Genomic DNA, 23,601 nt, shown 5'->3' with positions numbered 1-23,601 from the left:
TAAATGAGCTGTTTGCAATGCATCCCTTGCTCTGTGACTGCGCTGCTGACCACTGTCGTCCTGCTCGCCCTTGTCTCACCTGCTTGAAATATGCTTTGCCCTTCCCCCATTGTTCATTGTTTTATAATGTGTATTTGTTATATGTTTCTCTGTTTAATGATTTATTTCAATTCTGTGCGGTGTCCTTGAGCTTTGGAAAGGCACTATATAAAAAACATATTATTATTACAGTTATTATTATTGATCTACTGACACACAAATCATGGCTAGTATTAAAAGTGAAGGATAGCTTTTTAACACCATCTGCTGGTGGAATCCCCAAACTGCAAATGCAGGAACTGACTTTATGCCAAGATTAGGTGTAGATCTCAAATGTCGTAACGCAATGACGTATTTCCACTTCATTAACATACATTACAGCCACAGTTTGCACACATAAACCCACCGATAGCACAAACACTCCCACTCACAGCCACTTGCTCTTTGCGCTGGCACATAAATTGCACCTAGAATTAGCGCTCTCAATTTGATTTAACCCTGCTGAAAAATCCGGGCCAGGGGAACAGTTTGTTCTCTAAAATGCGTTCAAGTAGAAGTGATAATTATTTTATTTTTTTCAATTTGGCATGCCCAATTCCTACTACTTAATATGTCCTCATGGTAGCGCAGTTACTCATCCCAATCGGGGTGGCGGAGGACAAGTCTCAGTTGCCTCCGCTTCTGAGACCGCAAATCCGCGCATTTTATCACGTGGCTCGTTGTGCATGACAACACGGAGACTCACAGCATGTGGAGGCTCATGCTACTCTCCACGATCCATGCACAACTCACCACGCACCCCATTGAGAGTGAGAACCACTAATCGCAACCACGAGGAGGTTACCCCATGTGACCCTACCCTCCCTAGCAACCGGGCCAATTCGGTTGCTTAGGAGACCTGGCTGGAGTCACTCAGCACACCCTGGATTCAAACTTGTGACTTCAGGGGGCGGTAGTCAGCGTCAGTACTAATGCTTACCGTGTTTAGAACTGTTCGGTCCAGTGGCTGAAAAGAGTTGTAATAGAGTGTGTTTTTATAATTGGGTCAGCTTGCACTGTTGGAAGTCTGCATGTGCAATAGAGTGTGACATATTTTGTCATACTACACCACTACCTGTTTAAAAAAAAAATAGTTCTTTCTGGACAGCTGAGTTACTGAAAAAAAGAGTTAGTAGCATAACTAGTTTTAGTAAGTTACTCCCCAACACTATTGCATTCACGTGTCTTTCATGTTGTAGACTGTTCCCCTCCACTCTAAACATGCTTAAACACACACACACACACACACACACACACACACACCAGGCATATGGAATGGAGCTCCTCTGTGGGCTATTACAGAAGGGTGTATCCCCGTCTCTGACCCTCATTGTTCACTGTTTCACTTTGATCTGCTCTCTGTAAATGCCCTAGATTGGGTTTTCATGCTCACACACCATACAGGATGTGCATCTGTGGCACCTCAACTTAAATAGACACACATGATGTAAATGTTCAAAAGAGCAGGGCAGCTTCAGCGCACCCTGAAACACACTTTGTTACTCATACTTACTACTCTGGGTTTGACAGTAAAGGGATAGCTCCCCCAAAAATGAAAATTCTCTCATCATTTACTCACCCACATGCCATCCCAGATGCGGATGACTTTCTTTCTTCAGCAGAACATAAACAAAGATTTTTGAAGAATATCTCAGCTCTGTAGGCCCATACAATGCAAGTAATCAGACCTTTGTAGCTCCAGAAATCACATAAAGGAAACATAAAAGTAATCCATAAGACTCCAATATTTAAAACCATATCAATATAATAGGTGTGGGTGAGAAACAGAACAATATTTAAGTCCTTTTTACTCTAAATCTCCACTTAAACTTTCACATTCAGATGCGAAAGTGAAACTAAACAGGTACCACATGTGACTTTCAGATGTAAAAGTGAAAGTGGAGATTTAGAGTAAAAAAGGACTTAAATTTTTATCTGTTTCTCATGCACACCTATTATATCGCTTCTGAAGATATGTTTTTAACCACTGGAGTCTTATGGATTACTTACTTATACTTACAGCAAAGTCCTGGCAATATTCACAACACCTTAGTATTGTAGTAGCGAGTTTTGCACAGGTAAGAAAATGTAAAAATTTAGTTTGTGTGTGTTTGTGCACGCACAGGGCATGGCGTTCACTCTGAAGGAGCGACAGATTTTGGGCATTCATGGTCTATTGCCACCAAAGATTGAGACCCAGGACACACAGGCCATCCGCTTCCAGAAGAACCTGAAGAAGATGTCTGATCCTCTGCAGAAGTACAATCATTTCACTCATTTCACATACAGACATCGCACTTTTTTAAGATGCAGATCAGAGGATCTGTTCTACAGTTTGCTTAGAGATTTAATGTGTCTGTAGTTTAACCTACCATGTCTGTCAAACATGTCCAATGGGATGCACTTTAATAGTCCTTGTGCGGTTTGTAGTTTGACGAAAAGAGTATAAATTGACCATAGAAAGTATTCCAAAAATAAAATAAAGTTAAAAAAAAAAAAAAAAAGCACTATTGTAAATACAGATGACCATCAATATCAGAATTTTGTTACTAATCGAGATAAATATAAAGCCATTAAAGTATAATTTGTGTTCATAAAAGACATCGTCCTATTTACTTTCTTAAATGTATTTTGATTTGCACATTATTTCAAAGAAATGTTTTCAATCAGTCTTTCAGTCTTTAATCAAAATGTAACGACTTGCTCTGCCTCTGAAACCTTTTTTTCTGTAATCGGCAGGGGAAAACAATCAGTCTCTAACTCTTACAATACAATCAAATTCCAGTGTATAAAATCTTGTCCCACCCTACCTTATTTCCTGGTAAATCTGTTTAGCTTGGAAATATGTCACATTATGGAAATCAAATGTTGTGAATGCCATTTTATGTTGTTTTTAACCCTCGTATTCTGTTAAAATAAAAAATGGGTACAGTCTTTATGGTCAGGGTCAAATTGACCCTAATTGGATTCAGTACAATTCACCAAAAATCACACTATGAAGAACAACAAAGAATCAGGTAAAAACAATAAATCTTAAATATTAATACTTGTCACACATTACAAATAAAAAATAAAAATGAGATATATGATGTATTTTAATTTTAATTTTATTTTTTTTACATTTCACAAACTATGAATATAAACAGATTTATAAAAACATTTTTTTTTTACATTTTCACATTTTATTTAAAATTCACGCTTTCACAAACTGACATTAAATATTGCTGATAAGTGAAACTGATTTTCATGTTCCCTAAATAGTCGTATTTTTTGTATGGCAGGCTCATTTTGTAAATGCAAGCAATTACTTTCGACAGGATGAGCACAAAGTAAGTGTGTACTTTCTACAGATGTATTTCCTGCACTGTACACATGTGGTGCTGGTTTTACTGACGTCTCGTTGGGGGCACACCTCACATCTTTTTCACTTTTTCCCAACACCTGTATCCACTTCTTGATTTTCTGTGGGATTAGATAGGCCTGCTTGAACTGATGCAACAACAGCTGTAGCCACTGGTGATCGAGGTGGGTGGGAGAGCCTATGGATCTTCCGTGTGATGAGTGCTTTTCCAGACTTCTCCACGAAAAGCTGATATTTGTACAATTTGCCCTCATTCCAGTTTGGATTGATTTCACTCCACAGGACGAAGGCATCATAGGAAGACACATCTAAAATGTTATAAAAAACCACCAAGGGCCAACGGGCAGTCTTGCGCTAGCAGCTATTGGCTGATGTGACTTGGTCTAAATTGTCAACTCCTCCTCTGGTGGAATTATAGTCCAGGATGATTTCTGGCTTCAAGTCCTCTTTTGCACTCAGTGATGCATCTTTATGCATTGTACTCATCACAAGAACATTCTTGCTTTTCTTTGGGCTGTATGAAACAACTGTTGCATTTTCAGAGAAAGCAAATTTTGAGCAATGCAGCGTTCTGCCCTGCATATTCAGAAGCTTGCTGGAAGCTCAGGCTTGTTTTTTTGTTGTTGTTCCGATCATGGTCAGCTTACGTTTCTGTAGCTCAACACCAAGGAGGCAGGATGTAAAAAAGTCTTCACATGTTATGCAATGACCTTGCAGGCCTTTACTCATTTGAAGCACCACCCACATCCCCTGGTTTTTCTCAGGTGCTCCACCTGGTGGCTTGCCTGTGTAAATGTGCATATTCCATGCATAGCTTGATGTGGAATCACAGGCTGTCCAAATTGTGATGCCATATTTGAAACCAGTGCGGAAAAACTCCTTTTTGCCTTCACAGGGTAGTAAATAACCAACAGCATAACATATATCAAAGAAATGTTTTTTATTTTGGGTCTGTGCAGCTGCCTTTGAACATGAAAGTGTGTGGGTCAAAGTGACCCACAGACATCATCACTGTATACAAATTCTATACAAACTTTCCACAACACATCTGTGTGTCCTCACTTTGCATGCATATTCATGGCCCTGAATGAGGAAAAGTCACAAAATGTAATAATAAAAAAAGATAGGTTAAATAGTATTTCAGATACTCGAAAATCGAAATGGGTCAAATTGACCCGCAACATAATACAAGGGTTAAAGGGATAGTTCACCCAAAAATGAAAATTCTCTCAACATTTATTCACCCTCATGCCATGTGTATGACTCTCTTCTGCAGAACACAAATTATGATTTTTAGAAGAATAAGAATTAAAAATAAAATTTTAACGCTCCAAAAAGCATCAGAAAAATAATCCATACGACTCCAGTGTTTTAATCCATATTTTCTGAAGCAATTTGATAGGTGTGGGTAAGAAACAGATCAGTATTTAAGTCTTGAATTTTTGCTTGAAATTCTTCTCCCTGCTCAGTAGGGGCCGGTATGCATGAAGATTGTGAATCACCAAAAACACAAGAAGAAGAATGTGAAAGTGATCTGTTTCTCACCCACACCCATCATATCGCTTCAGAAGACATTGATTTAACCACTGGAGTCTTATGGATTACTTTTATGCTGACTTATGTGATTTTTGGAGCTTCAAAATTTTGGCACCCATTCACTTACATTGTATGGACCAAAAGAGCTAAGAAATTCTTCTAAAAATCTTTTTTGTTCAGCAGATGAAAGAAAGTCATACACATCTGGGATGGCATAAGGGTGAGTAAATGATGAGAGAATTTTAATTTTTGGGGGAACTATCCCTTTAATATCATTTGGGTTTGTTTGAGCAGATACATCTACCTGATGGGGATTCAGGAGAGGAACGAGCGTCTCTTCTACCGTGTGTTGATGGAAGACATCGAGGCTCTGATGCCCATCGTCTACACGCCCACTGTTGGCCTTGCGTGCACACAGTATGGACACATCTTCCGTCGGCCCAAGTAAGCTACAGTACATTGCATTACAAATGACCTGATAGCACATTGTAGGCATTTGGTAATGGACCCTTTTCACCGATTGTGATGAAGCGTTTCCTGTGCATAGTTACTAATTAGTTTTAATTTTTTAATTATTAAAGGGATAGTTCACCCAAAAATGAAAATTCTCTCATCATTTACTAATCCATACATTAGTACATGACGCCAGTAGTTTAATCCATGTCTTTAATCCATATAATAAGTGTGGGTGAAAAACAGATAAATATTTAAGTCCTTTTTTACTCTAAATTTCACATTAACTTTCACTGTTAAGTGAAACTTAACAGGCACCACATGTGACTTTGAGATGTAAAAGTGAAAGTGGAGAATTAGAGTAAAAGAAGGACTTAAATTTTGATTTGTTTCTCACCCACACCTATTACACTGATCAGCCACAACATTAAAACCACTGACAGGTGAAGTGAATAACATTTATTATCTCGTTACAATGGCACCTGTCAAGAGGTGGGATATATTAGGCAGCAAGTGAACAGTCAGGTCTTGAATTTCATGTGTTGGAAGCAGGAAAAATGGGCAAGCGTAAGGATCTGAGCGACTTTGACAAGGGTCAAATTGTGATGGCTAGATGACTGGGTCAGAGCATCTCCAAAACGGCAGGTCATGTGGGGTGTTCCCGGTATGCAGTGGTTAGTACCTAACAAAAGTGGTCCAAGGAAGGACAACCGATGAACCTTGGGCACCCAAGGCTCATTGATGTGCGTGGGGAGCGAAAGCTAGCCCGTCTGGTCCGATCCCACAGAAGAGCTACTGTAGCACAGATTGCTGAAAAACTTAATGCTGGCCATGATAGAAAGGTGTCAGAACACACAGTACATCGCAGCTTGCTGCATATGGGACTGCGTAGCCACAGACCAGTCAGAGTGCCCATGCTGACCCCTGTCCGCCGCCAAAAGCACCTACAATGGGCATGTGAGCATCAGAACTGGACCATGGAGCAATGGAAGAAGGTGACCTGGTCTGATGAATCACGTTTTCTTTTAGATCATGTAGACGGCCGGGTGTGTGTGCATAGTTTACCTGGGGAACAAATGGTAGCAGGATGCACCATGGGAAGTAGGCAGGCCGGCAGAGGCAGTGTGATGCACTGGGCAATGTTCTGCTGGGAAACCTTGGGTCCTGGAATTCATGTGGCTGTTACTTTGACAGGTACCACCTACCTAAAGATTGTTGCAGACCACGTACACTCCTTCATGGCAGTGGTATTTGATGGCAGTGGCCTCTTTCAGCAGTATAATGCGTCCTGCCACACTGCAAAAATTGTTCAGGAATGGTTTGAGGAACATGACAAAGAGTTCAAGGTGTTGACTTGGCCTCCAAATTCCGATTGAGCATCTATGGGATGTGCTGGACCGACAAGTCCGATCCATGGAGGCCCCACCTCACAACTTACAGGACTTAAAGGATCTGCTGCTAACGTCTTAGTGCTAGATACCACAGGACACCTTCACAGGTCTTGTGGAGTCCATGCCTCGACGGATCAGAGCTGTTTTGGCAGCACGAGGGGGACCTACATGATCTTAGGCAGGTGGTTTTAATGTTGTGGCTGAATTTTTTTCCCTCTTGTGGAAAGTCATAGAAAAGTAATAGTGGATTTTTTCTTTTGCTGTAGCCACAAATGGGCAAGCTAAAATAATATTTGCTGTGGTCTCCCATTCAGTTCTTTAGAAGTTTACCCTGCTCCAGTTTACGTCTGTATTCCAAACCCGGAAATGTGAAAAGTTTCCATAGTTTAAGGGGCCACTTTTGTGGCATTTTAGTTTTTCTGTGAAGTCCACTTATAATGTTAGAGAGTGTTTCTTGAGTTTTTCTTGTAATTTAGTTTTCATGACTATTTTCCACCCTCACTCTGACCGTTAGAATTAAAGGAATATTTTCCCCTAAAAATTAGAATTCTGTCACAGTTTAACAAGCCCCCGCACTGCCAAGATGCCACTGTTGGGCCCTTGAGCAAGGCCCTTGACCCTATCTGCTCCAGGGGCGCCGTATCATGGCTGACCATCCGCTCTGACCCCAGCTTAGCTGGGATATGTGAAAAAAAGAATTTCACTGTATATGTGCAAATGTATAATGTGTGATAAATAAATACAATTATATGGGGGCTTGGGACAAAAATTCTACCTAAAGTGACAAAAATGCTCAAACATCCAAATGTAGGACTCTCTTATTTTTATATTGATATATTTCCTCATATTTTATTATAAACCTAAAATATATTATCACAAAATATGAGTTGATGCTGATTCAAATTTATAGGTAACGGTCTTACTGAATTAATTAGGTATTTATTTTAATACATTTAATAAATTGAATTATTACAGATGTGTGTGTGACAGAGTTGCAAAGAGACTGAAATTTAATCAGTATTTTCCAACCCACAGAGGTCTGTTTATCTCCATTAAGGATCAAGGACACATTCGTTCCATATTGGATAACTGGCCAGAAACTACTGTTAAGGTATTGTTCTCAACATACCAGGCCTATTCCTTTTTGTCAAGACTGTGATGCATGTGTTATTTTGATTTCCTCTGTATGTTCACAGGCTGTAGTTGTGACAGACGGTGAGCGTATCTTGGGTCTAGGAGATCTGGGAGTGTATGGTATGGGTATTCCTGTTGGCAAGCTGTGTCTGTATACTGCCTGTGCTGGAATCCGACCTGAGAGTTGCCTGCCGGTCTGCATTGATGTGGGCACTGATAATGAGGTTGGCAGCCATTCATGCCCAAACTATTCATCGATCACATGATTTATGGAACTGTATAGAGCTCAACAGTGACTGCCAATGTTTTCATTGACTTCTCTGATTGGTGGCTCTTGTTTCAGGATTGTGGGAAGTGAAGTACTTCTGAAATGTTGATAAAAAAAAAAAAAATTATGTTCAAATGTAGTCACTGTGCAAATTCAGGTACAAAGGCCAAGGAATTGTCACAAAAATAAGAGAAGGTCTGCACTCTGAAAATGACTCTTGAAAAATAGTCTTTTATTGTTTAGTAGCAGAGGATTTAAGAATTGAATGCAGACCCAAAAGAGTGCAGACCTTTTCTTATCAGAGTTCATGATAAGTCTTCTTAAAGGAATATTCCACATTTTTCAGCTCAATTTTCAGCATAATGGTAATTACTAAAATTCATTTCGACTCGTCCCTCCTTTTTTTTAAAAAAAAGCAAAAATCTGGGTTTCAATGAGGCACTTACAATAGAAGTGACTGGAGCCAATCTATAAACTTCAAAATTACACCACAAGACGTAAACAATATGTTGTTGACATGATTTTCATGAGATAAAATCGCTTACTAACCTTTTCTGTGAAGTTTTATCCAATTTTAAAACTTTGTTGCCATGACTACGTAACACCGTAAAAAAACCCCCCTAAAAACAAATTTACAGCTCAAATAAAACAAGTTTGCTTTTTTTAAAGAAAATAAGGGACGAGTCAAAATAATTTCTTGTGGTAATCAGTATTATGCCACGATTGTTGTTGATTAAGCTTAACTTGTATTGAATCCTGAATATTACTTTTAAAAGGTTGATGGGTTATTAGTACAAATTGGTTTCTCAATGGAGATTTTGAATGGTATTTTTACCCCCAAAACCTACTGTTGAGATCTATTGAGTTGCTGAAGAGTAGATTTTACCCTGTATAAAACCAATGTAGGATTTGTACAGTGTAAATATTAAATGCTTTATGTTTCCTTTAGAAACAATTGGTTTATTGAAAGACCTATTTTGTATATGCGTGTTTATTCTTGTGTGTTTCTGCAGACGTTACTAAGAGATCCGTTCTACATGGGTCTGTATCAGCGGCGGGACCGCTCTCAGCGATATGATGACCTCATAGATGAGTTTATGGATGCTGTGGTGGATAAATATGGACAGGATACACTTATCCAGTTTGAGGACTTTGGAAATCACAACGCCTTCCGCTTCTTGAAGAAATACCGTGAGAAGTACTGCACCTTCAACGATGATATCCAGGGTGTGTTACAGTACTGCAATCATAAGACTGCATTCTGTCTTTCTCCCATTGACTTGCATTGCTCGAACAGCTTTTGTGTGTTTGTAAATTCTGCATCAACAAGTGTCGATCTGTGTGTTTAGACCTCTGATGTGTTTGTGTGTCTGCAGGCACTGCATCTGTAGCTCTGGCAGGTCTACTGGCAGCTCAGCGTGTGGTGGGGAAGCCAGTAACTGAACATAAAGTTTTGTTTCTGGGAGCTGGAGAGGTAAACACACACATATACACACACAAAACGCACAAATTCAAAGTCTCAATCATCCAACACAAACTCAGCGATTAATCTGTGTGATTTGAAATGGGATTACACTTCAGTGTAGGCAGTGTATTTAAGGCTTTAAACAATTTTCATCATCTTTTTTAGGCAGCTCTTGGGATTGCTAACCTGATTGTCATGGCGATGATGGAGGCAGGGGTGTCTCAGGCAGATGCCAGAAAGAAGATCTGGATGTTTGACAAATACGGTCTGCTAGTAAAGGTGAGAGTATGAGTATGCCACTTGATTTGATAATTTATCGTCTAATAAATCACATTCCACAAAAGTGTGACTTAAACGAATATTAATTCTCTCATCACTTACTCAACCTTATGCAATCTCAGTCTCGTATGACTTTCTTTCTTCTGCTGAACACAAAGATTGTTTAAAGGAAATATGATGTATGTTGTCCATACAATGTAAGTCAATGGGTGTCCAAAATTTTCAAGCTCCGAAAAGGACATAAAGGCAGCATTAAGGTAATTCAGTGGCTTAATCCATGTCTTCTGAAGCTACACGATCGGTTTTGGTTGAGAAACAGACCAAAATGTAATTCCTTTTTCTCTATAAATCTTGACATGTAAAGTCTCCTTGGTGCATTCATGAGAGAAGCTTTTCCACAGCTGGTTCCTTGCAGAGATCATGTACAGAACGAGCTCCTCTCGTGAATTCACACAGGAAGCATTTAACATTTTGACAACTCTTAACATTTTAGAGTTACATTTTGGTCTTTTTCTTACCCAAACCAGATTGTATTACTTCAGAAGACATGGATTATACTACAAGCGTCTTATGGATTACCTTTATGGAGCTTGGAAGTTTTAGACCCCGTTGACTTACATTGTAAAGACAAAAATCTTTGTTTGTGTTCCTCAGCAGAAAGTTTGAGTTTGAGATGGCGTAAGAGTGACAAACTGATTCGCTAAAATAAATTGGATGTCAAAAGGCTGCCATCAAAGGAATAGTTAACCCAAAAATGAAAATTCTGTCCTCATTCCCTCACCCTCATGCAGCTCCAAACCTGCATTACTTTCTTTCTTCTGTGGAACACAAAAGAAGATATTTTGAAAAATGTATCGTTTTTTTTTTTTTTTTTTTCATACAATGAAAGTCAGTGGAGTCCAATGTTGTTTTAGAACCCAATGAGTTTTATAGAATGGACAAATAAGTTTTTGTTCTGCAGAAGAAAGAAGAAAGGGTTGGAGCCACATGAGGGTGAGAAAATGATGACAGAATTTTCATTTTTGGGGGATCTATCCCTTTAAGTTTGTGTGTTTGTGTTCTGCAGTCGGAAGATTTATGGTGAGCTCAGCTGATTGACAGTCTGAGCATACATGCCCAATTTCCTCTCTAAACTTTAAACAGGAATTGAAAATGTGTAACATTTACCAACTCAGTATTTTCTCACATGCTCGAGACTCACAGTTACAGTCTTCTAATAATCCAGTGTGTGTGTTTGTGTGTTTTCTAGGGCAGAGCTTATGAGACAGACAGTAATCAGGAGGCTTTTGTCCATGCTGATCCAGGGGACGTAAAAAGCTTCTTAGATGCTGTCAATGTCATTAAACCCACTGCGATCATTGGTAAGACAAGCTACTCTCTCAGTGTCTGCCTCTGAAGTCCACTTATGTTAGTCAAATGCCAAAAACATACTTTTGTTCATAATTTAGTTTTTAATGACCATTTTTGCCCTCTCTCTAAACCTTAGGATAAAAAAAACAGGCTGTTTTTGCTGTTAAAACTTTTTTTTTCTCAATGTCATCAGGTGTGGCAGGAGCTGGCCGGCTCTTCACTCATGATGTCATCAAAGCAATGGGCAGCTTGAACGAACGACCAATCATCTTTGCGCTGAGTAACCCCACCGCCAAAGCAGAGTGCACTGCTGAAGATGCTTACAGCCTCACACAGGTAAAATGTTATTGAAAATACACAGGTGAGATGCTTTTAAAGGTATGCCGAAGGTTGCCAAAAAATAAAAATTCTGTCAATATTTACTTCCTTATGTTGTATATAATAATAATAAGCCACTCAAGAAGCCACTCAAAGCCATGTGTTACAGTGATTGTACCACAGCTTTTCATTAACCCCCCTTAAATATTGAGCCTGTTTACATGCACACCAATACGCTGAGTACTCCAAAAATCATCTTATTTAAAAAGTCCCACAAAGCAAGAAATACGCATTTACATGACATTTGGAATAATCATGTTATTCTCTGCTTTTGACTGATTGGACTTACAGTTTTCACACTGCAGATAATAAAAAATTTGAAAAATCCCATAGACTTACATTGACAGAGTGTTCAAATAGGCCAACGGAATGCTTTTTAATTCAAACTCCAAAACTCAAACTGTCTGTCTATCTATCTATCTATCTATCTATCTGATGGTTTGTCTGACTTATGTGGTTTATCTATCTATGTGACAGTCTGTGTGATTATCTAGTTAGCTAGCTGGTTGTTTGTCTTAAACTGGCGCCACACTAGCAGATTCCAGAGAACTCAGTTTTGTCTGAGGGTGTCACACATGTGGACTGTTTAGCTAAGATCTCGCTGTTTTCAGTCAGAGGTATGACACACATGATAGTAAAAAATGGTGGAGTGGTGACAAACATACTTACTGCAACTCTCTCTCTCTGATTCCCTGTCACGTGGAGCTCACCAAAATAACAACATGAGTACTGTGTGAGCATAAACTATTGCAATAGAGTGATTTAGGCCATTTTCAGACCTGTAGCTTGCTTGATTTGTTCCGAAACAGTGGATAAAATTATGTCTGTATAATCATCAAACTTAAAACTTCTAAAAATAATTTAAACATCCAGACAAGGCTTTGTCATGCCAACATCAAACTTTACCTATCTAGTTGCCTTAATACTGTATTATTGCTTTAAATGCAGTATTACCGTAATAAATGCATTCATTCTCTTAGGTGTGGTCAGATAAAATAAACCTATAGTCCCACACTCACTCATAACCGCAAACTGTAACCGCACTTTATGTGAATATGTTTCAATCCTTGACTGCAGGGTCGGTGCTTGTTTGCCAGTGGCAGTCCATTTGCCCCCGTGTCATTGGAGGATGGCAGAATACTGACCCCTGGACAGGGCAACAATGCTTATATATTCCCAGGTTATTCAAATACACTCATAGTCGTATATACACCGATCAGCCACAACATTAAAACCACCTGCCTAATATCATGTAGGTCCCCCTCGTGCCGCCAAAACAGCTCTGACCCGTCGAGGCATGGACTCCACAAACCATTCCTGAACAATTTTTGCAGTGTGGCAGGGTGCATTATCCTGCTGAAATAGGCCACTCTGCAGGCCTGCCTTCTTCCCATAGTGCATCCTGCTGCCATCTCTTACCCAGGTAAACGATGCACACGCACCCGGTCGTCCACATGATCTAAAAGAAAACGTGATTCATCAGATCAGGCCACCTTCTTCCATTGCTCCATGGTCCAGTTCTGACGCTCACGTGCCCATTGTAGGTGCTTTCGGCGGTGGACAGGGGTCAGCATGGGCACTCTAACCGGTCTGTGGCTACGCAACCCCATACGCAGCAAGCTGCAATACACTTTGTGTTCTGACACCTTTCTATCATGGTCAGCATTAAGTTTTTCAGCAATTTGTGCTACAGTAGCTCTTCTGTGTGATTGGTCCAGATGGGCTAGCCTTCGCTCCCCACGCAGATCAATGAGCCTTGGGTGCCCATGACCTTGTCGCCGGTTCACCGGTTGTCCTTCCTTGGCCCAATTTTGGTAGGTACTAACCACTGCATACCGGGAACACCCCACAAGACCTGCCGTTTTGGAGATGCTCTGACCCAGTCGTCTAGTCATCACAATTGGCCCTTGTCAAAGTCACTCAGATCAGCTTCCAACACATGAAATTCAAGAACTGACTGTTCACTTGCTCCCACCCCTTGACAGGTGCCATTGTAACAAGATAATAAATGTCATTCACTTCACCTGTCAGTGGTTTTAATGTTATGGCTGATCAATGTATTTATAGAAGTTTTCAATGGTTAGCTATAGACTTATATTGATTTTGAAATGGCTAATATTCAAAAATAATGAAATCTAATGTAAAATTGGCCTGCACAGGTAATGTTGTGTTGACCTGCAAGTTGTGTTTGTGATTATAGGTGTTGCTCTGGCTGTAATTCTCAGTGGAGTCAGACACATCAGTGATACGATCTTTCTTGAGGCAGCAAAGGTAAATATACAATCCTGAACTCCATTTGATATGTGCAAGTGTGAAGGCGGTCACACACCAGACGAGAAGTGCCACGCCGCGTAGATCACGGCACAGGTATCAAACATGGGCACGCCGATGTGGTTCAGGTTGCAGACAGTACACACAAAAGTTACCAAGGTTTTTACCTTGTTCAAGAATGAAGAATGCTAAAGTAAATAATTTATAATTTAAATTAATTTAATTTATTTATCACACATTATACATTTGCACATATACAGTGAAATTCTTTTTTTTTTTTTTTCACATATCCCAGCTAAGCTGGGGTCAGAGTGCAGGGTCAGCCATGTTACGGCACCCCTGGAGCAGACTAGGTCAAGGGCCTTGCTCAAGGGCCCAACAGTGGCATCTTGGCAGTACTGGGGCTTGAACCCCTGACCTTCTGATCAGTAACCCAGAGCCTTAACCGCTGAGCCACCTGAGCGAGTTGCGAGTTGCGCTCCGTGGCGTGGCAGAAATTTGAGCAGCCTCCGAAGTCGTAGCTGGGCGCCGCCGACAGATGGCAAGTGACGGCAGTGGTGTGCGTACCTTCATTGAAAACAGTTGTTTCTAATTTTAGAATGCGCCATGTCGTCGTCCGCCAGACGCGTCCAGTGTGCGACCCCCCTTAAGACTTTGCCTAGTTGATTATATTATACCTTATATCATTTGTGTGGTCTGCCGTACAAACCTGATTGTTGTCAAACTGTTTAGCTTTTTAATTGGTATTTATGATATATTACATTGTGTTGTGCTCAGTGTTAATCTCCGTCAACGAAATCAATGACGAAAACGTTTGTTGACGAAGGGTTTTTATGATAACGAATATGACATGAAAAAGACACCACGATGATAACTAAACAATTTTATTGTCTTTTACTGTTGATGAAAATATGATGAGAAAAAAAATAATACTGCAAGAAATGAACAGTTCAAGATATAGCAGAAGAAGGAACATCTAGAGAAATATCTGTTATAGAAGAAGATATTAGATATGGATTCATCTAATCCAATAATTCAGTGTGTTGGGGATTTTCCCGCATGAGCTGCGTGAGTTGAACACCAGTGAAATTAACCGCTTTAAAACAGGTTAATTACCTCAATCAAACACATCCTATTTTTACAGTACATGAGATTAAACACTTTATCCACAACATATATGTAATATTATAACTTACATCTGTACAGACAATGAAGCGAATGAACTGGTGAACTTGAACTAAGTTACATGCTAGTCATAATATGCTTAACTTGAATTCTAAATACGCTGTTTTTGTAAAAAAAAAAAAAAACATGCTACATGCAATGCAATATGTTAAACTGGCTAAACAGAGAAAATTAATAACAGTCTCTAAAGCATCAAGAATTCAGAATACAGTATACTAACTTCTAAAGAGTTGCTAATACTTCAGTATATTCATTATTTGCTGTTATTTCAGAAGCTCAGGTTTTCACAACAAGGGTAGTTGTACAGTATTTTGTATATAGCCTATCTTTTATGTGTTTGATACAATTTTAAATTAAGAAAATGTGTGTACATTTTTTCTTAATGTTTGAATATTTGATTAAAGTCTGGTCTGTTACAGTTACAGACACACGTCCTTGCCATTTTGCACATTATATCATCAACTATAAGATATTATTTTCATTGACTAGAATATAGCATATTTATTTGCTATTTTAGTCAGAATAAAACGGACTAAAATGAATGAATATGACCTGATGAAATATTCACTAATTTTAAAGGAAATTTTTGTGAAAAGACTAAAACAAAGAACTGTGTAACAATTAACACTGGTTGAGCTGGCAATAGATACAAATTTTATTAGTTGTACTGGACTATTCCTATAGCATTCAAGAGGGAAAATGATGCCGTACAGTACAAAATATTGTATATTTTAACACTATGTACTACACTGTAAAAAAAAAAAAAAATAAATATAAAACTGACAGCTGTTGCCAGAAATTCAACATACAGTGACCCATGTTTCAGGCATGTCGGGATGTCATATTTGTGCCTGTATTTTAAATGATATGATATTGTTAATATACCAACCTACTGGAACAATACAAACCTGCTTTGCACTTTTAGATGTACTGTTAACCTCAATAGTAACACAGGTGGTAAAACAAAAGGCCACATTTCATCAAGAGTGACCCGTCCAGGATCAATGGTCAGTAAATATGGATAGACACTGGCATAGTGTCACTTAAATACATTAGGATAACACACGTGACACTAAAATAGTGCAAGAAGTATTAACTAAACTGTATTACAGGTATGTGTAGCATAAAACACTACAATGTAACTAACTGATATCAAATATAAGAAAAAACATAAGTATTTCAATAGAATATAATCAAATGCGATGGGTCACACAGGGACATTTGAAAACGGCCAATTATTGTTTTTCACCACAATTTTAACAATAATTTACCGTAAAATTACAAGTATTGTCTTGTTAAATAAAATACCATTTTTCACCGTACATAGTAAGCAATATTTTTTATTTATTTTTTACTGTGGCATCTTTACATTCTTTTTCCATTAAAATTAAAAATGTTTTTTACAGTGTGCGTATGTCATTTTTCAGGAGTTATTATAGTTGATTTTCATTAAAATGACAAGTATTGTCTTGTTATATAAATTTTTTCACCTTACATAGTAACCAATTAATTTTTTTACTGTATCGTCTTTACATTCTTTTTCCGTTAAAATGTAAAAAAAATAAATTAAAAGAAATATTACAGTGTGCGTATCTTAAGTTTTCAGGAATTAATATAGTTGATTTTCATTCAAATTAAAAATGGAATAGATTTTTAAAAAATCAATTAATAACTAACCTTAAAGGTGCTATATGTAAGAATGACAACAAGCGTTTGAAATGGGCACTGCAGTCCAAATTCAAAATATTGGAGAGTTGTCTGCCCTAGCCCCAGATTCGAAGCTCATGCGGGTTGCCAAAATGTTGACACTCAAATTAGCCAACTCAGCATCCGTTTGAAAGGATTTCTGGGCTTTAAGCTGTCTCCATCTTCCAAAGGCATCTCCATTATTTATCCTTGTTTTACTACACCTCTGGTCATGGTGGTTTTTAGACGGATGGCAAGGCTTTTTAGGTCGGGTAGAATCTGTTATCTCTGATCCAGTTTGTTTGCTGGCTTCCATGGCTGCAGCACGCAGTGTTGTTTGCCTGCAAACTTGTTCAAAACTGGCAACCCGGCGGTGTCGAAATACTATTGGTGAGTGGGCAGTGGGCGGGATCACACAGGCCAGAACATAAACAGAAATTCCGGCCCGGAATGGAAACTTCAAAGTAGAATATACTGGCTGCAGCATTGTTATCGGAGAAGCCAGTATTTCAACTTAGCATGTTTACTAATTCTCTAATGACATATCATGATAATTTGATGATTTAGTACAGTAAAAATATTACATATAGCACCTTTAATACCTCAAAAGGCATATGAAGGTATCCAGTTTCCATGGATGCATTGCCTATTCTTTTTAGCTACAATTTCAATAAATACACTTATGAACTAGAAACACCATTAATTTATTACCATTAATATGTTTAATAATATTGCATGTTTATAGAAAATGCTGATACGACACTTTCTCAAATAAATCTGTATTATTTAGATATTAATCCTGGATGGTCTATCTATACAAAGTGTCAACATTTTATATTGTAACTTGTTAAAGGTCATGACATGAGGAATCAAATTTTCCTTGATCTTGAAAATTGATTTGACATATAAGTGGTCATTGTACCATTATCTGCGTTTGTTTATAGCATTTGTTGAAACCAAGCTGCCAAAACGACTCGTTCTCTACTTCCTCCAAATTGTGATGTCGCACTGTGGTAGACATTTGCATCTGACAGCCTCCACATCAACACATCAATACCTACTTTACCTTATCACTTCTGTAGCTCCACCCAGTAGAGGTGAGCAGTGAGATGTAGGTCATTCAAGAGCAGAGAGCCAATCAGAACAGTGGGTGTTTACTATCAAGTCTTAAAGGAGAAGCAGCACCAAAACAGAGCGTCAAAGGGTCAGAATGAGGATGGAAAATGATCAGGTTTTACAAATATATCTGTGTTTTTGTGCAATAACCTTTATTAATATTATAAGTGAACCTTAAAGAACATATTGAAATAATAAAAAAGGCATGTCATGACCCCTAAAAGAGTAGTTCACCCAAACTTGATAATTCTCTCATCATTTACTCACCCTTATGTCGTCTCGAACTCGTATGACTTTCTTTCTTCCAGAGAACACAAATGAAGATATTTTAATGGAGATATGATGTCTGTTTGTTAATACAATGCAAGTGAATGGTGACAAAAATTCTGAAGCTCCAAAAATCACAAAGGCAGTGTAAAAGTCATGCATAACACTCAGTGGTTTTATCCATGTCTTCTGAAGCGATCCAATTGATTTTGTGTGAGAACGGTCCATAATATAACTCCTTAATCTTGACATCAAGTGCTCTGCGCATGCGTCAAGCACTAGGACTTCAAATCATAATCGTGCCAAGAGACTGCAATGGCAAGTTTTATTTTGGTCTGTTCTCACCCACACCTATCATATCTCTCCAGAAGACATGGATTATACAACTGGAGTCATATGGATTACTTTTATGCTGCCTTTATGTGCTTTTTGGAACTTGAAAATTTGGTCACCATTCACTTGCATTGAATGGACAAAAACTCCTCACATCAAACAAACAAACCTTCTGAACAGACTTGTTTAATGTTGCTTTGGCAAAAATGGTGTGTTTGTGTTTTAGACACTTGCAGATCAGCTTACAGATGAGGATCTGAGTCAGGGCCGACTGTATCCCCCCCTTTCCAACATCAGAGAGGTGTCTTTACAGATGGCTGTCAAGGTGAGATATATGTGTGTGCATGTGTGTGTAAAGTTTATATTCAAACAGCTTAATTAACATTTGTGTTGCAATTGTGGCGTAGAGTTTTGCACGGACATGCAGAAATCTAGTTGATCTATACTGCTTATGTCTGCTTTGTAAACTGTGTTTTTGTGCTCAGGTGGTGCAGTATGTATATTCAAACGGAATGGCATTCAGATACCCAGAGCCTGTGGATAAGGAAGCTTACGTTCGATCAACTGTGTGGAACACCAACTACGATTTGTTCCTTCCCGACATGTACAACTGGCCCGGAGTATCTCACAGCCCCATAGTGGACTAGACGAACACATGAGAACATGCAAACAAGACAAGAGAGAAACAGAACAAAAAGAAGGAACTCTGAAGGGAGTTTTGATGCTACAGATTTAGGCACTCCATGTTTCCCTGCCGCTTCTGTCTATTCTAGTATTTATTCGTATTTCTCACCCTTATTTAAATTGTGTAATCTTAGTTTACAGGTGAATCTCAACTACAACATGTCCGGGTCACATTTCAATCCAAAATACGAAAATGAAGACCTGTTTTTATAGTGACATTATTTGCATAACATTTAAGCCCCTCCCCATATTCTCTCATTATGGCAGTATTTGTTGCACTGCCTTTAATTTATGCTCATTGTGTTACAGTATGTTTTGTTTTTGGACAGAAATGTGCTTACTGACATGAAAATAATGCCACAATTGAAAGATTCTAAAAATAGGCTTTATTTTCTTTAAGCAAAATATAATGTCTTATTGTTTCTTTAGATTTTGGGGTGAAATGTGACCCGGGCATGTTTTCCTGTGATTCAGCCTTATTGCTTATTACAGCCAGTTGTCTTGTGTTTTGTTTAATAGTGTGCCTTGTCACTCCTCTCAGTTTTTATATGCTGCTCACAATGTAATGTTATCTATAATGAAGTGACACTCCATATACTCATTGTGTTTCTGTTTGTTTCCTGTTGTATCTGTCACTGTCATTCAGTCTCTTAAAGATCCATCCCTTTAGTAGAGGAGGAGCTACAGGGAGCAAAGAAAAAGCACAGGAGACAGAAGGTTATATTACACAGAATCATGTTGATATTACATTATGTCATATATCTCGGTCTCTGTGGTCGTGACTGATCTGTAATGGTTTTAGAGCACTGACCAGAATCAAATATTTACACACTTATACCAGATCATGTCTTGTAACACTCTGTATAACAGCTGAAGTCCATTTCTAGTTGACACTTTACACTATTGTACTGTCAGCCAGTAATTATTGTGAAATAAACCCTGACAGGGTCATTTTGTGTCAAGTTTATTTTGTGATAATGACAGGCTGTCTGTACTTTCTTATTATTATGCAGCAACTTACAAAATCAATAAATAAAAGGACAATAAATATTGATTTGAGGTGAAAATATTATGCGAGAAGAGAGCGCAGGGCCATGTGAAATACATGAAACTAGCACAGCTATGTAGGAAATCAGTAGCCTGCAATACCGGCCAATTATACAATTTAGCGGTCAATATCCAAAACATATTTGACAGCAGAACTCAGTATTCTATAAAGCTGTTTAGTGATAGCTAGTCAAAGCTGAAGTACCATGGAAAGTGCCCGCTTAGGTGGTTTTCACACTGGGCACGTTTGCTGCGGTCCGAATCCAAGCACGATTGTTCCCGGCGCCCCCCCCAGCGTTGGTCTGGTTTCAGACTTGTGTATGATTCTGTCGAACCCTGGTTCTTTTACGTCATCAACTTGCGTCATCACAAGCGTGCAAATGATGGAAAACACAATGTGGGTCACTATATTTGTGTGTTTGTTATTAATTTTGTGTCATTATGCACACCAGAGTGAACGACACTTGCGCCTCTGTGCTTCACATGCTGTAATTCAGCAGTTGTAAATTTCCAGGGGAAGGAGACTATATCTGATGCTCTCAAACAATCTTTTTTGAGGACACAGCTGGTTGCACGCTCAATCACATATATAAAAGGCACCTCACCTATTCTGTGTCCCGAAAGGTTTCCCTGCCAATCAAGATGCACGTGTGTGTGTTTGTTTTTGTGCAACTGATGATGTCATCATGCTTAAATTGGCAAAAAACGCATGCAAAAGTAATTTTGCCTCCTGAACAAGTGCGGTCCCGAGGACAGGTTGCTTTCTCACTCATGCGATCTGTGCCGAACTCAGACCACCTCCTACAGGTAGTCTCGGGTTTGGTACCGCGAACCGTGCTCTGTTTCGGACTAAACTGCCAGTGTGAAAGCACCCTTATAGAGATCTTTTCATAAGTCGTCACACATCATATAGTGTGTTACATATTTTACATGCCATTCTGTGTTCAGTAGCCAAATATCACCACAGAATCAAGTTTTTTAGATGAATGAATTATCATGATTTAAATTTCCCTCTTATTGTCTTAGGGTCATTTTTGACCCAGGACAGGTAAAGAATACATTATAAATACCACATAGTTTTTGGTACTTGAACCAAACGTTGTGACTTTGTCATTTATTTTTGTATATAACTATTTAAGAGAAATAACAATATAAAACAAATTGTTTCTTCCAGGGGTGGGCGATATGACCAAAATCTTATTTCATGATATGAATCTTTTTATATCACGATGACGAGAAATCACAATATTTTGTTTTTCCTGAAAAATCAATAAAAATGGGTTTATACATTAAATAACCATGTTTTAATGTCTATTTTTGCACAATCCAGTCAGTAATTTAAATACAGTTGTGCTCAAAAGTTTGCATACCCTGGCAGAAATTGTGAAATTTTGACATTGATTTTGAAAATATGACTGATCATGCAAAAAAACGGTCTTTTATTTAAGGATAGTGATCATATGAAGCCATTTATTATCACATAGTTGTTTGGCTCCTTTTTAAATCATAATGATAACAGAAATCACCCAAATGGCCCTGATCAAAAGTTTACACACCCTTGAATGTTTGGCCTTGTTACAGACACACAAGGTGACACACACAGGTTTAAATGGCAATTAAAGTTTAATTTCCCACACCTGTGGCTTTTTAAATTGCAATTAGTGTCTGTGTATACATAGTCAATGAGTTTGTTAGCTCTCATGTGGATGCACTGAGCAGGCTAGATACTGAGCCATGGGGAGCAGAAAAGAACTGTCAAAAGACCTGCGTAACAAGGTAAAGGAACTTTATAAAGATGGAAAAGGTATAAAAAGATATCCAAAGCCTTGAAAATGCCAGTCAGTACTGTTCAATCACTTATTAAGAAGTGGAAAATTCTGGGATCTCTTGATACCAAGCCAAGGTCAGGTAGACCAAGAAAGATTTCAGCCACAACTGCCAGAAGAATTGTTCGGGATACAAAGAAAAACCCACAGGTAACCTCAGGAGAAATACAGGCTGCTCTGGAAAAAGACTGTGTGGTTGTTTTAAGGAGCACAATACGACGATACTTGAACAAAAATGAGCTGTATGGTCGAGTTGCCAGAAAGAAGCCTTTACTGCGCCAATGTCACAAAAAAGCCCGGTTACAATATGCCCGACAACACCTTGACACGCCAAAATAGAGCTTTATGGTCACAACCATAACCGCTATGTTTGGAGAGGGGTCAACAAGTATTGTGCTCCTTGAAACAACCACACCGTCTTTTTCCAGAGCAGCCTGTATTTCTCCTGAGGTTACCTGTGGGTTTTTCTTTGTATCCCGAACAATTCTTCTGGCAGTTGTGGCTGAAACGTATGTGTATAATTATTTTTTATTTTTTATTATTATCTATGTCTTGCTACTGTTTTTGTATTGTTGTACACTGGAAGCTCCTGTCACCAAGACAAATTCCTTGTATGTGTAAGTGTACTTGGCAATAAAGCTCATTCTGATTAAACTATTTTAACACGATCATTCACGTCATAGATGTATCAGATCACTATCATTGAATCTCTAGAGAGTGTCAGATTCCATATTTGGACAATCCATGTGTCACGTGTTCAGTGTGGGGTCAAAAATAGAACCACAGCGCACATACATAGAGGGCGCTCAAAGCACATTTTTGGAGTGATGGAATAAGTTGGTAAAGTGGGTCTTACGGGACGAAGTTGATATAATTTTAAGTATTTATTTTATTTTTTTAGACTTTTGCATTAATAGTTTTCAGTTATTCTGTTTTTATGTTCAATAAAACACATGAATTATGGTTTAGAGAGGTTATTTGGACACGTTGATAAATAAAAGTCCACCTTGTGAACCATTGTTCTATATGCAATAACTTCGGATTGCTTTCTCCTATCCAAGGGTGTAGCAGCCTCGGGGGACGTGGGGGACACATCTCCCACACTCTTTAAAAAGGCGATTTTTGTCCCCGCACTTTTCCAAGCTAAACCCATACCGAGTCCAAATGGTGGATTTGTATACAGTATTATTTGCGTTTTGTTACTTTGGGCTGATTGTGCGACCATCCAGCCAATCACAGGTGAGTTTCATGAGCCATAACAACCTTTACGTGATAGGCCGTCAGTCAGACAGTCTGATCAACGCAGCTCCGTTCATTTCTACAAAGTTGCTTTCAACAATGCTCATTTATCCATGTTTTTTATCAGCATTGATGTTGATCTAAATGAATAATCTAGAGATGAGGAACACACAAACGAGAGTTATTTATCTGTATATCGTTCTTGATTGGCAGCATTACGTGAAATGCACTGTAGGGAAAAAAGTACAATCCTT

At 38.6% G+C, this 23,601-nt stretch overlaps 1 protein-coding gene across 6 annotated transcripts in view; it reads left to right on the top strand.

Annotated features, from left to right (window-relative positions):
* Nucleotides 1-23,601, top strand: part of LOC127440017 (NAD-dependent malic enzyme, mitochondrial-like) — a 714,514-nt gene that overhangs the window by 7,239 nt on the left and 683,674 nt on the right. For 4 of the 6 annotated variants that reach the window (XR_007897053.1, XR_007897054.1, XR_007897055.1 and 1 more), the window contains exons 3-15: nt 2,204-2,337; nt 5,270-5,419; nt 7,855-7,930; nt 8,016-8,177; nt 9,235-9,448; nt 9,598-9,695; nt 9,852-9,965; nt 11,215-11,326; nt 11,509-11,651; nt 12,771-12,873; nt 13,894-13,964; nt 18,778-18,876; nt 19,037-21,885. Coding sequence is in view for 1 of the 6 variants with exons in the window: in XM_051696383.1 (XP_051552343.1) it covers nt 2,204-2,337; nt 5,270-5,419; nt 7,855-7,930; nt 8,016-8,177; nt 9,235-9,448; nt 9,598-9,695; nt 9,852-9,965; nt 11,215-11,326; nt 11,509-11,651; nt 12,771-12,873; nt 13,894-13,964; nt 18,778-18,876; nt 19,037-19,198 (1,638 nt within the window). In the remaining 5 variants the exon portion in view is untranslated. Of the gene's footprint in view, nt 1-2,203; nt 2,338-5,269; nt 5,420-7,854; nt 7,931-8,015; nt 8,178-9,234; nt 9,449-9,597; nt 9,696-9,851; nt 9,966-11,214; nt 11,327-11,508; nt 11,652-12,770; nt 12,874-13,893; nt 13,965-18,777; nt 18,877-19,036; nt 22,777-23,601 lie in introns of those variants that run through there. The other 2 variants (XR_007897051.1, XM_051696383.1) reach the window with 2 other exon arrangements.

This window comes from Myxocyprinus asiaticus, chromosome 4, assembly GCF_019703515.2.
Source record: "Myxocyprinus asiaticus isolate MX2 ecotype Aquarium Trade chromosome 4, UBuf_Myxa_2, whole genome shotgun sequence".
NCBI lineage: Eukaryota > Metazoa > Chordata > Actinopteri > Cypriniformes > Catostomidae > Myxocyprinus > Myxocyprinus asiaticus.
The sequence above is the reverse complement of the archived record's forward strand: the minus strand, read 5'-3'. Positions and strand labels throughout refer to the sequence as shown.